Source organism: Vipera berus (genome assembly GCF_964194415.1).
Source record: "Vipera berus genome assembly, chromosome: 1".
NCBI lineage: Eukaryota > Metazoa > Chordata > Lepidosauria > Squamata > Viperidae > Vipera > Vipera berus.
In genome coordinates this window covers 118,232,198-118,244,250 of record NC_138202.1, presented here as the reverse complement: position 1 = coordinate 118,244,250, position 12,053 = coordinate 118,232,198, and the positions used below count along the sequence as shown (strand labels likewise).

Genomic DNA, 12,053 nt, shown 5'->3' with positions numbered 1-12,053 from the left:
CCCAAACCCATCAGGCCAGGCTGGCTTGTTCAAACAAGTAGGTCTTTAGATCCCGTCGGAAGGAGCGAAGGTCGGGCGCCATCCGGAGCTCAACCGGTAAACGGTTCCACAAATCCGGCGCACCCGGATATAGGCATATAACACATCCTATATTAAACAGGTCAAACCCTCTCCCTCCCTCCCCCCCTAATCTATTTCATCAAAGAGTATTTGGACCTAATCAACCACTTTATTTCATTATATTTAAAACATAAAGGGAACACTGGGCAAGTCAAACTGGAGTTTGTTTAATCTTTGTCAGCTTCCCCCAACAACTGTTGCAGCCCAAAGCAGAACAAATGTTGGGGGTTCCTACTAATTTTATTGTTGCTGTTTATAACTGTAACACTGGGGGGGGAAGCCTCCCCCCCCCAACGCCTTGACTCATTTCTAGCTTCTCTATCTGGTTGATCTGCAGCTGCAGGAACTGTTTCCTGCCGCAGAGAGGCTTGTTTTGTTATTAAGAACAGGTTGCCTCCATTTTATGAAAGAAACAAAAATTGTAAAAACCTTACCCATTTAGCACCTGCATCATCAAGGCAACTATTCTACCACAACACTACCACATTCTACCACTACAGATGACAGAGTAGAGGGTGGAGGGGAGGTGAAGTGAACTTGGCCTTTAAAAAAAAGCATTCTTCTTCTGTTGCTCTTAAAGAATGCTGCATTTTCTCCTTTGCATATTGCTATTTCTCAGGTTGTTATCAAATAAAAGCCACATTTTAAGATGCTACTGTGGCTCCAATGTATTCTCTTGCAAAGTTTTAGCTCCCTTCATGCAGATACCCAATGCTTGTATTCACTGATACGGAGCTGTATGTCACACTGAGCTCTACCTCCTTTCCTTAGGCTGCTTCAAGCTGAGCTGGTGACTTCATGCTCAGATCCAAGCAGTTTTCTTGGCAATCCTATAAAAATGGTTTGGCCCTGCTATCTTCAGGGATGCCTCACACCCTGGTCGGTACCTCTTTACTCTCCTACCATCGGGTAGGAGATATAGAAGTATAGCCAGCCGCACCAACAGGCTGAAGAACAGTTTCTACCCATGGCCTGTCAGATTCCTGAATGGGAAATAACTCCATGTATGATAGACTTATGAGGCCGGCGCGTTGTGCAATAAGTTCACATGGTGTAATAAGGTGGTGGGTTTGTTGTCACTGTGAGTTGTGGGGGGGTGCACGAAGGGAGGCTCAGCTAATCTCATTGTACACATGTTGCACTTTGACAATAAAGGTTGATTTGATTTGATTTGATTCTTGGATTTTTCTTGATTTCCCCATATACCAACAGCCCTGACATTCTCTGGAAATCTCCCATCAAAGCACTGATCAGATCTAACCCAGAAGGGGTCTGCCAGGTGATGCCACCTACCAAGGTGAGGTTAGTTTTCCTTCTGTTGAGACAAGTTCATTCAGCCTCAGCTTCCACTATCAATGAGCTGGCTGGGAATGTACTCAAAGTCCACAATGGGTTTTGAAGGGTATGATGGCCAAAAGGAAAGGAATCATCAAGGTCCACTCCTTTCCTCTTGAAACGCAGCTTTCTACAGTTAGTAGAGAAGGAGAACCTGAGATAACTCAAGAGTGTTTGCCTTTAAAGCCATGCTCTACTACTTGATCAGGAGAAAGCAGTATTCCACCTATTCACTGCATCACAATGTGTTCACAGCGCCACCCGCTGGCTGGTACACAAATCATATCAATACCGATTCCTTTTTGTGTCCCAATCTTCCTCTTTTATGTTGCCCACAATAATTGTATTTGCTACGCTTTGTATAAAGCACAAACCAGCCGTTTAGAAGTTTTTGTATTTTAGTACTTGAAAGAGAAGCATTTATGGCCATTCACTCTATTACTTGTCAGGCAAGCGGAAGTGACTAAGAATAGCAAAAGGACAGGCCAATTCATGCTAAGCAGAATTTTCCTCTGCTGGAAACTGACAAACCTTTTTTTTTTCTTTCCTAAATTTGATCCTGAAGGGAAGAATGGACTTTTAACCAAAAATTATTCATACAACACCCTGCACCTCAAACTAACCAGCCACTGATTACGTGCCATGAAATAGTTTTCATCTCCTAAGGACCGCATAGCTTTTCACCATGAGGATCGGTCCCAAACTGGTCTTTCAAGCCTCCCAAAGATGCACTTGTTGCCACTGAACTGAACAATCTACCTTGCAGCTGGCCATCCTCTTCTTTTTCTTCCACCTTTCCCAGCCTTAGAGCTTTTTTTCCAGAGAGTGAGTTCTTTGCATAAACCACAGTTTAGCATATTATGTGCACCCAGAAAATTGGGAGAGGCACTGACCTAGGGTACCAGTTTCAGGGCACGAATGGCTCCTTCCTTGCATACTAAAAATGCAAATCTTTGCATTAGTAAGATATTGATACCATTAACAATGCCACATATCCTTGAGTTGTCACATTGGCACACTCATTCTGTATAGCTGGATATACAATAGTTGGTTCTTTTATCTTCTAGACGGTGCATACCCAAACCAATTATCATTCTTTGGAACACTCTGAACAAGCTATATAGTTTTCACAGATACGGTTTCTAAGAATGGGAGTTCCCTTCCTTACTCCTAAGAATGGGATCTCTTCAATGAACCGACCTGTATTTTGTAATATGATCCCTGGAAGCGTGTATTGGAAGAAGGGTATAAACATTTTTAAAAGAACATAAATTAATGAATATTGAATATTTGCTATAAATGTAGACAAAGCTTTCTGGCCTAATGACCATGTACTCTTGTTTTGTTCCAGTTCCATATGCATGAATTCCCTACATTAAATGTACCTTTAGTTGAAAGGATTTTTTCCCCTTTCAGTTTAATTGAGCTATTTCTGACTCATATATTATGAATAATGGAAAACAAAGGAAAACTGCTTGACATTTTCCAGGCAGAGATTCTTTATATGTGCAGGAGAAAATACTATTTCTAAAATATAATCAAATGTTCCTGAAACCAAGTTTTTAATTATTCATAGATGGCAATCTTGTTTGTTTTAAAGTCCATTTCAAGAACCTTAGAGCAAAAATTTCCAACATTTTTGAGGTGTCCAATTCTCCCCCCATTTTATTAAATGAAGCACAAGGTAAAGGTTTATAATAATAAGGGCTCAGGAAAACCAATCATACATTAGCATAGACTCCGGTTCATAAAAAGAAGATCTGCTTCAAGATGATTTTGAATCCCAGTGACTTAACGAACTCCTTTATAAAGATTTATTGGCAGCAACATGGAAGTGGTTTGCTGTGGGCCCCCTTCCAAGATATTTTTTATTTTTTACAATTTCCAGTCTAGCCTACAGCCTCAGTGTTCCCTGGCAATCTTCCATCAAGTACTAATAAGGCCTGATGCTTCTCAGCATCCAAGCCCAAACAACAGGGCCCTAAATATGGATTGAAGGAGGAGGCAGAATTCTATCTGGAGAGGAGACTACATGCTGTTTCTCTATGAAGTCATCTAGATAATGTTGCACTCCATGAATTCAGCCACATGCAAGTGTTGGGCTCAGAGCATTCAACATCATGTTAAATCACAGTGCACACCTAATGCCGTTTTACACCCACCCTTAGCTTCTTAAGTAAACACAGAGGCTTTTAGCTCAGGTACATGATGTCATCTGAACCTGGAGCAGATGCCATTGTTAGTTTGTGGAAGCTGGAGTTGAACTTCTAGGACAAGCATAGTTGTGGATTGTTTGCCATCTTTGATTGACAAAGCATGCTGGCTGGATTCAAATCACATCATAATTTACTGCATTATGGGCTGCCAGTTTCTAAAAGGTTTTGCTCTGTTCCATGATGAAAATTAACTTTCTTCTCCTGTCATAAATACCACAACATATTTTACTGATTGCCCTTCCCATCCAAATAAACAAATCCATTTACAGTGCTGCATTAAAAAAAATAGTCGCATTGGTAACAGTGGTATGTTGCCTACAAAAACAGACAACCTAGTGGATAATGCATTAAGAGTCTAGTAAATAAACAACTGAGAGAGCTCTGAAGGGCACCAAAGAAAACTGGCAAACATCCTTCAGAATTTATTTTCAAACTTATAATAAAATGTTTCCCCAATAGCATCTCCTAGCTGCCTAATCCTACAAACCAAAAGACCAAAATGACAGCACAGTTAGTCCCTACCCCCAGAAAGGGCTTGGGGAAAGAGTCCAGCAATGAGTTTCTTCCATTAAAAAAGGTGATGGGGGTCTGCATGCACTCCCCAAAAAAGCTCACAATTCAACCAGACAGGAGAGGAAGATGCAGCCAAATGAGACCCATTGTAGTATTTATATATAGAGAGAGAGAAAGAGAGAAAAAAGGAGGGGAGCAGAAATTACTTTGCCACTCCAGTAATTGTGTCATGGATACCTACTAGATATTCCCTCTGACACTTGTAGAACCCTCGTTAGCTATAGATATACAGATTTTGTGAGCTGCCTGAGGGGGAATCCTTGGATCAGAAAGATAGGATATTAATTAACTAAGCAGAAGGAGCTGTCTTAGATAGAGTCAGACCAATTACCGTATTCATCTAACCCAGATCTGTCTAGCTTGATTGGCAGCAGGTCTCGGGCAGCGCCGTTTCTCAGGCACGCTACCTGAAAACCTTTCACTGAAGGTGCCACGAATTGATTTGGGGACTTTATGTATGCAAGCCCATCTCTGCCCCTGAGCTACGTCTTTTCTCTCTGCCATGCTACAGTCACGGAAGCAACAGGTGTACCACCTGGAGAAAAGATGGCACTTTCTAAAAAAAAAAAAAAGAATGTTCTCCAACGATACCCCATCCTTGGCTATCCTCATGACTGCTGTCGCTTGCTGCTCTCCAGCCGGTCAGTTCAAAAGCTGTGGTCCAAAACCAGAAAAATAACTAGCGGTTACTGGGGAATGGACAGCCAGATGCACATGGTATATATGCTCTCTCCTTACTTCTGAATAGGTGGCTGTGTAAGGCACACAACCAGCACACAACCAAAAGAAGTAAGTAGCTGCCCAGCCCTTTGAATCAGCCTCCTACTTGAAATCAGTGAGATCCCTGCTTTTTTAGGACCTTCTAGAGGTCTTTCCCCCCCCCAAGCAGTGGTGGGATTCAAATACGTGAACAACCGGTTCTCTGTGTGGATGCTGCTTCCGGAAGTCCATTCTGGGCCTGGGCAACAAAAAATTAGCTACCGGTTCTGCCAAAGTGGTGCGAACCGGCTGAATCCCACCACTGCCCGCAAGCACATGGGGAGAAGCTGTGAGGATGTCTGGTCCGGCACCTGGGGGAAGGGAAGGAAGGGTACTTTTGTTTTTAATCATAGTTTTATGGATTGCGGCGAGCCAACTAGTCATTACATAAAATAGGCAAGCCATAGAGTTTCTATTTTTTGTAAGCCGCCTAAAGTCACTGAGTGAAAGGGCGGCCATATAAATGCTCTAGATAAATTAAAATTTGAAAAAAGAAAAGCAACTATCAAAGGATGCCCTCCGTCACTACCCTGAAAGTTGGTCTTTTTCCTCACTGAAACAATTGCACAAACTAGCATTGAAAAACAGCAAACGTACTGAACATCATTCCCCAAGTTATAACCACACATTACCCAATGTAATTTGCTTCTGAACACGAGTGCAATCAACTCCGAATTGTTGTCTAGCTTTTTGAAGTAATGCCGAATGTTTTTTTGTCTCAATCAAGGCTTGAGACTTCTCTTGGTGTCAAGGCATCTGGCCACCTTTTAATCTCTACAGCTTTTTGCCAGTTCTTATCCTCTTCTTAATATAAGCGCAATGCAAGTTACAAACCTCCTTAGTGAAGCTCTTCCCTCAACTACACATACCAGCAATCTGGTTCAGTCAGCGAGATTTATGCAAGCATTCAAGTCTTGAACAAAATGACAGCTTATTAGTTCAGAACTAAAGCATGTTGTATTACTATCCAAATGCAACCAGGTTATACATGGATTGCCTTGCTTTTGATGTCTCATGAATATTTAGCCTTATCTCCATTTTGGAGCAGTCGGACATGTGTGCAGGTAGTCTTTGATTTACGACTGGCCACTTAGCAACCATTCAAAGTTCTGATAAACCTACCTGGGGGGGGAGGGGTTTACTTACAACACAGATTCAAAGTTCCAACCTTAGGCCTTCCACAGGATAACACGAATTAATTTCAGGTACTCAGTTCAGGCCACATCTACAGTTGTCTGCGGCATCTTGTGATCGCATGACCGGTTTTTACAATAGTTTTGCTGAAAACTGACATTAATTTCTGGTGTTTGGCAAAACCACACTCATAGTGAACCATTGGTTCACTTAGCGACCACTGCAAAGGTCATCACATGACAGACCCCGTTTAAAGACAGTCATGAGTTACAACCACGATGGGCAGGCTCTGCTACAGTCTCAAGGACTACCTCTAAATGCCCCTTTAAGACAAACTGGAATTTGAAGCAGGTGAATGGGGTGGGTTATTTATTGGTAGCACCAAGTATCTGCACATTCTGACCCGTCTCGGATTAAGTAGAAGTATTAGCAGGGTTAAAACTAATTTACCTTTTTTCATTTCCCCTTTCCAGAAGGGTAATGGTGGAAAAAGATATATGTGTTGATTGCCACAGAAATTAATAAGCTTCACGTGCACATCCCTTGCACTGAAGTGGGCATTGGGCTAACTAACTTTAACCTGTTCTGAGTGTTTGTTTGTTTTTTAACCTCAGCACTGATGCTGGGAAATGAACAATTCTGAATGAGAGGAGCTGACTAAGGAAAAGTAAGTCAAGATATTGGTCAAATAATGGCATTGTCCTAAAAGATACAGAAGTCTCCATCACTTGTGTTCTGAAACTTGTCTTACACTACTTAACACTTTAGCTCTGGAAAATTTCTAAGGTCACCATGAATAAAATCCTTCCTATCTTCTGATGCCAGATCAGACAATATCCTACTTAGAGAAAGGCAATTCCTCATTTTAGGCTGGATAGACTGGGAACATCACTATTTCTATGTCTCTGTCATGTTCTAAAATAACCCCCTAATTAAATGCTTCTGATACTGCTTTTAAAGAGGCCTTCTCTCATTCTCTATGCCTTGGCCATTGGCCTGTTCTTATTCTCCCAGTATCTTGGCTAAGGTGATCATGCAGACAGTGATGTATCCACTCCATTTACTCCGGATGAAATGAATAAGATAAATCCATTTCACTCTGGTGTTCATGGTGCAGACTGTTCCAACTGCCACTGTATTGAGGGACGAGAAGATCTGCTAGGCATTTTCTAATGGACAGTGGCTACAGTATCTTTCTGGGCTGCTTCCAAAGGTCGGCACCAATAGCTTTTCCAGAAGCTCGTCTTCTGCCTGGTAGAAAAATGGTCCAGTAGGAAGAGATCCTGGAAAACTACTGGCCTTCCCAGTTGTACTGCAGGCCTCTACCTCCTCCTTTTGCATTTGTGCAAAATGATTTGAGGGGGAAAAATCATTAAAAGGAGTAGAAAGATGGGCCCATTTAAATGCCATTACTAGGTTTTTGCTTTCCCAAGTATAACAGGCATGAGAGCATCACTCAACAGAGGCTGCTTCTAAATCAGATGAGTGACAAGCTGTGTCACTTTGTGTTTAACACACTGATGAGAGAGATGCACACACACACACAGAGAGACAATAGGAACAGATGACAGACAGATGAGAGACAGACAGACATTGCCCTAAAGCAGGCATCTCAAACTGCTGGCCCGCGGGCCAGATGCGTCATGCCGAAACTGCACCCACCCTACTGCCAGCAATGGGGGGAAAAAGTCCCGATACATCACGCGACGTCATGCAATGTTGTGAGTTTGACATGCCTGCTCTAAAGGAATGTCCCAATGAATTGAGGTAAAAATGATGGGTATAACCTGCTCTGGCTCCTTTATGTATTTGCAATTTAAAAGTAACTCTGAAAACATTACTTTTAGGCATCCAGGTAACTGGTATATCCAGAAATAGCTTTCCAGCTTTGACAGTTATTTATTTATTTATTTATTTATTTATTTTAATTCCATTTATATCCCGCCCTTCTCCGAAGACTCAGGGCGGCTTACAAGCTTAGCAGTAGCCTTCATTCTATGTATATGCCTGCTTATTGGGTCTTTCACACCCCCCAAGCGGCATTATTACAAAGTCAGCTTAATTGCCCCCAACAATCTGGGTCCTCATTTTACCTACCTCGGAAGGATGGAAGGCTCAGTCGAACTCTTTTTCAATGGTTACAAACTTGGTAATTTTTGCACAGGTTCAAACTTTACAGTAGTGGAATGGTGTCAATGGGCACCAATATACCAAGGGATATTTTCTTTGTGTTTAGTAATCTCTCCCCCTCCCCCGCCCTCCCCCCAGCCCCAATTGGTATTAAACGTAATGGAAAGATGTACAACAAAATGCCAGGTTGTAATTTCACATTTATTTCCAAAAATGAGGAATATTTCTGAAAAAAAGTCCTAGGTATTCTTAGAAAATGATGAATGAACAGCATCATTTTTTTGGAACACCCCCCCCCCCAAAAAAAAGACTGAGCAATGTTGGAATGCTGGGCTAGAAATGTTAGAAGACCATCTCTCACCAGTGTGTCTCCTAGTAAAAGGGTGTTTTGCGACTACAAGGCACACCAGGGTAGCCATTCATGAGTAGGCAAGTCCCATTATGGCATCCATTCAGTGAAAGTGTTATGTTTCCAAATGTTGCTCATCTAGCAATTTTCACACTTAGCTTCTGCAGTATGCTATACAGAGAAGTTCTTGAAACCAGTTCAAAAAAATTCCACTGATTCAAAATATGGCAGCCCCACTTTTTTTTTATTACATTTATATCCCGCCCTTCTCCGAAGACTCAGGGCGGCTTACAAGCTTAGCAATAGCCTTCATTCTATGTATATGCCTGCTTATTAGGGCTTTCACACACACCCCAAGCGGCATTATTACAAAGTCAGCTTATTGCCCCCAACAATCTGGGTCCTCATTTTACCTACCTCGGAAGGATGGAAGGCTGAGTCAACCTTGAGCCTGGTGGGATGCGAACCTGCACTAATTGCAGGCAGCTGGTGTTACTTAAGGAGGCATCAGCCCACTGCTCCACCAAGGCTTTGAGCAGAAGCAGGCCCAATGTGATTTGCCCTGGCTCCCCCATGAGCTGAGGGTTGATGGCTTTGACCTTTGGAACAGAATACTCAAATCAACCACAGCCAACTGTGCCTTCTCCTCCTTTTTTCCCCAAGTCACAACCATTGAACGGAAACTTGCAGGTATCTTTTGAGTAGGACTAAAGCATTTTCAGGGCTGATTCTAGTACAGGTAGCCCTCGATTTAACAACAGTTCATTTAGTAACCGTTCAAAGTTACAACAACACTGAAAAAGAGTGACTTAGGACCATTTTTCACCCTTAGGACTGTTTCAGCATCATATTTTGATCGTGTGATCAAAATTCAGATGCTTGGCGACTGACTCATATTTACGACGGTTGAAGTGGGATCACTTTTTATGATCGTCTGACAAGCCAAGTCAATGGGAAAGCCAGATTCACTTAACAACTGTGGCAAGAAAGGTCGTAAAATGGGGCAAATGTCACTTAACAACTGTCTCACTTAGCCACAGAAATGTTGGGCTCAATTCTGATTGTAAGTTGAGGGCTGCCTGTATACAGAATTCACTCCCAAGGAAGAGTCGGCCCAGCCCTGCTAAATGCTACTTTTTGTACCTCATAAAAATATTTTTAGCCATGTTTCCACCATTTCTATTTTTAATCTACCTACATTTTATCATTCAGTTGCCAGTTGGCTTATTTAGTTTTTTAGACAGTTATTGGGTTTAATGTTGCATAGAAATTTATTTAATTTTATTGTTGAATTACTGTATGGCTTGATTTTGTTTTAAGAAAAACCACAGCCTGCTCTTAATAGAAAGGCAGCAATACAATTTCCATATAAATAAATAAGAAGTTTGGCTGGGATCTGCCAGCGCAAACCCAGTCGCTAGGATTAAAAAAAAATAAAAAATTTGGAAGGGCCCAGGCAAAGTCAGTCATGAAAAATTGGCACTTCTATTCTTCTGACACAAGTCTTGTTAAATCAATGCCTGCCTACACTTCTGTAGTATACAAACCTTGTCACACTTGCAATCAAGACAGATCAAAGAACAATATCTGGAAAAATTCACAGCACTCAAAAGGCCATTAAATTCATCTCTGGGGGACAATTCATGGGGAGGGGGTTTGTCTTATAAAGCTCAAAACAGGATTGGGGGCTAAGGCACAACCTGCAGCATTCATTACCAAGCAAAGATCTAACACGGCATCTAATTTTTTGACACCCCCAACATTAGTTGCCGAAACCCAAGGGGACAGAGTCACAAGGGACTCCATGGGACTATTAGCAAATAATAATCCCTTTGAATTTACTTCTGGGATTTTGCAGTCACTTCCTGATTTTCTCTGCAATAATTATCAGGCAGGCAAGAGAGGGAAGTGGTGAGAGTCAAGTTCCTGCCCAGGGCCAAACAACACTGGAAAATTACAACCGGCAAGAGCTACATAAGGTGCTGTAGGTTAGACATGGTTCTCCACCCTGCCAACTCTTCATTCAAGATCTTTTCATAAATGCTCGATGCTTAGTGACTGATGTTCTAATCGTCTATTTAAAAATCACTGAGCTTTTTAAAATACCCTGCAAAAAAATAGAGTTTTGTTTCTATATATAAAAAATATAGATAGATATAAATATAGATAGGCATTTGTTGAGAATTAAAAGCACCTCAGTTATTTTCATAGTTCCCAAATGTAATGTTCTCACAGTATTGTCTCATCCCTTTGCTCACGGCGCCTTGCTCCATCTGTTAGGCACACCAATTCTGCATTCAGTTCTCCATCATCCACAACCCTCCCCCCACTTTCCCCATGCCTGATTTATAAAGAGGTGGCTTCATTGTTCAGCAAGCCATTGGCAACTGCATTGTCCTGGAATTTCACAGGAGCACCATCTTTGGCCATTTGCTTCTGGATAAGTTTGTAGCGGTAGTAGAAGAGATAGCCAGGGAGCAGGAAGCCCATAAAAGAGAAGATAAGCAGGGCAAGATTCACCTACGAATAAAGCAAGGAGGAACAATCATCCATGAATTATGTCCATTTATGATCAGTGACAGTAACTGGTACGAAATTGCTAATTTTGTTTCTGGACTAGCCTGCTTTGACTACATCAAAGCCCTAATTTTCCATTAATGTTCTTTAATTCAAAACGAGATCACATACATTTATTTATTTTAGAGTTAATAATTATCTACCTACAATAGATAATTACAGTACATGCCCATATAAAGCCATCCATGAATTGTTCTCCCTATCCTGCAATAACATCCCAGACAAAAAGTCAGATGACAAAGCCAATCAGAGCAATTCTGTAGCTTGTGGAGCTTATGTGACATCACCAATATCTCTCTTTTCCAAACCTGTAAAGCGCTTTTTAAAAAGTTGCTGATATGGAGTGAGAGTTGCAAATTAGACATAGGATGTATGTGGGTTTGGGTACATCAACAGCTTCGGGGGGAAAAAGGCAAGGGATACGCTGATACACAAAGTACAGAATAAGAAAACTGAGAACCAAAACATATTGTTAGTATGGGAAGAAGCATATCATCTTGGCACCGAGCTTGCTAGAGTGTTTGTTAGTAAATCTAAATAATGAAGTGGATTTCACACTGGACATGAAAAAAAACCACATTCCTTCTTCAAATAACTCCTATCTTCATTCAAACAGCTGAAACTCACCCAGAAAGGATCCCCGTGTAATGGTCCCACCATAGCCATGAAAAATGGCTGTTGGAGGAGAGCAAATACGGCACTGATCAAGGACTGGAGCCCGGTCAATGTACCAAAGTGATTGGAAGGATACCTGGTGATCAAACATAATGTGAAGAAAACTACTCTCAAAAAGCTAGAGAGGCTATTGACAACCTTTACTTCAACATCTACATAGAAATATAGACTCTCAACTACCACAA

General features: G+C 41.5%; 1 protein-coding gene across 5 annotated transcripts in view; it reads right to left on the bottom strand.

The window, feature by feature from the left end:
- SLC43A1 (solute carrier family 43 member 1) overlaps positions 1–12,053 on the bottom strand; it is a 48,109-nt gene that overhangs the window by 4,169 nt on the left and 31,887 nt on the right. For 3 of the 5 annotated variants that reach the window (XM_081322393.1, XM_081322392.1, XM_081322394.1), the window contains 2 exons: positions 11,821–11,944; positions 9,280–11,136 (listed from right to left, as the gene is read on the bottom strand). In XM_081322393.1, the coding sequence (XP_081178519.1) occupies positions 10,963–11,136; positions 11,821–11,944 (298 nt within the window). In that variant the 3' untranslated portion in view covers positions 9,280–10,962. Of the gene's footprint in view, positions 1–1,413; positions 1,586–9,279; positions 11,137–11,820; positions 11,945–12,053 lie in introns of those variants that run through there. The other 2 variants (XR_014025765.1, XR_014025766.1) reach the window with 1 other exon arrangement.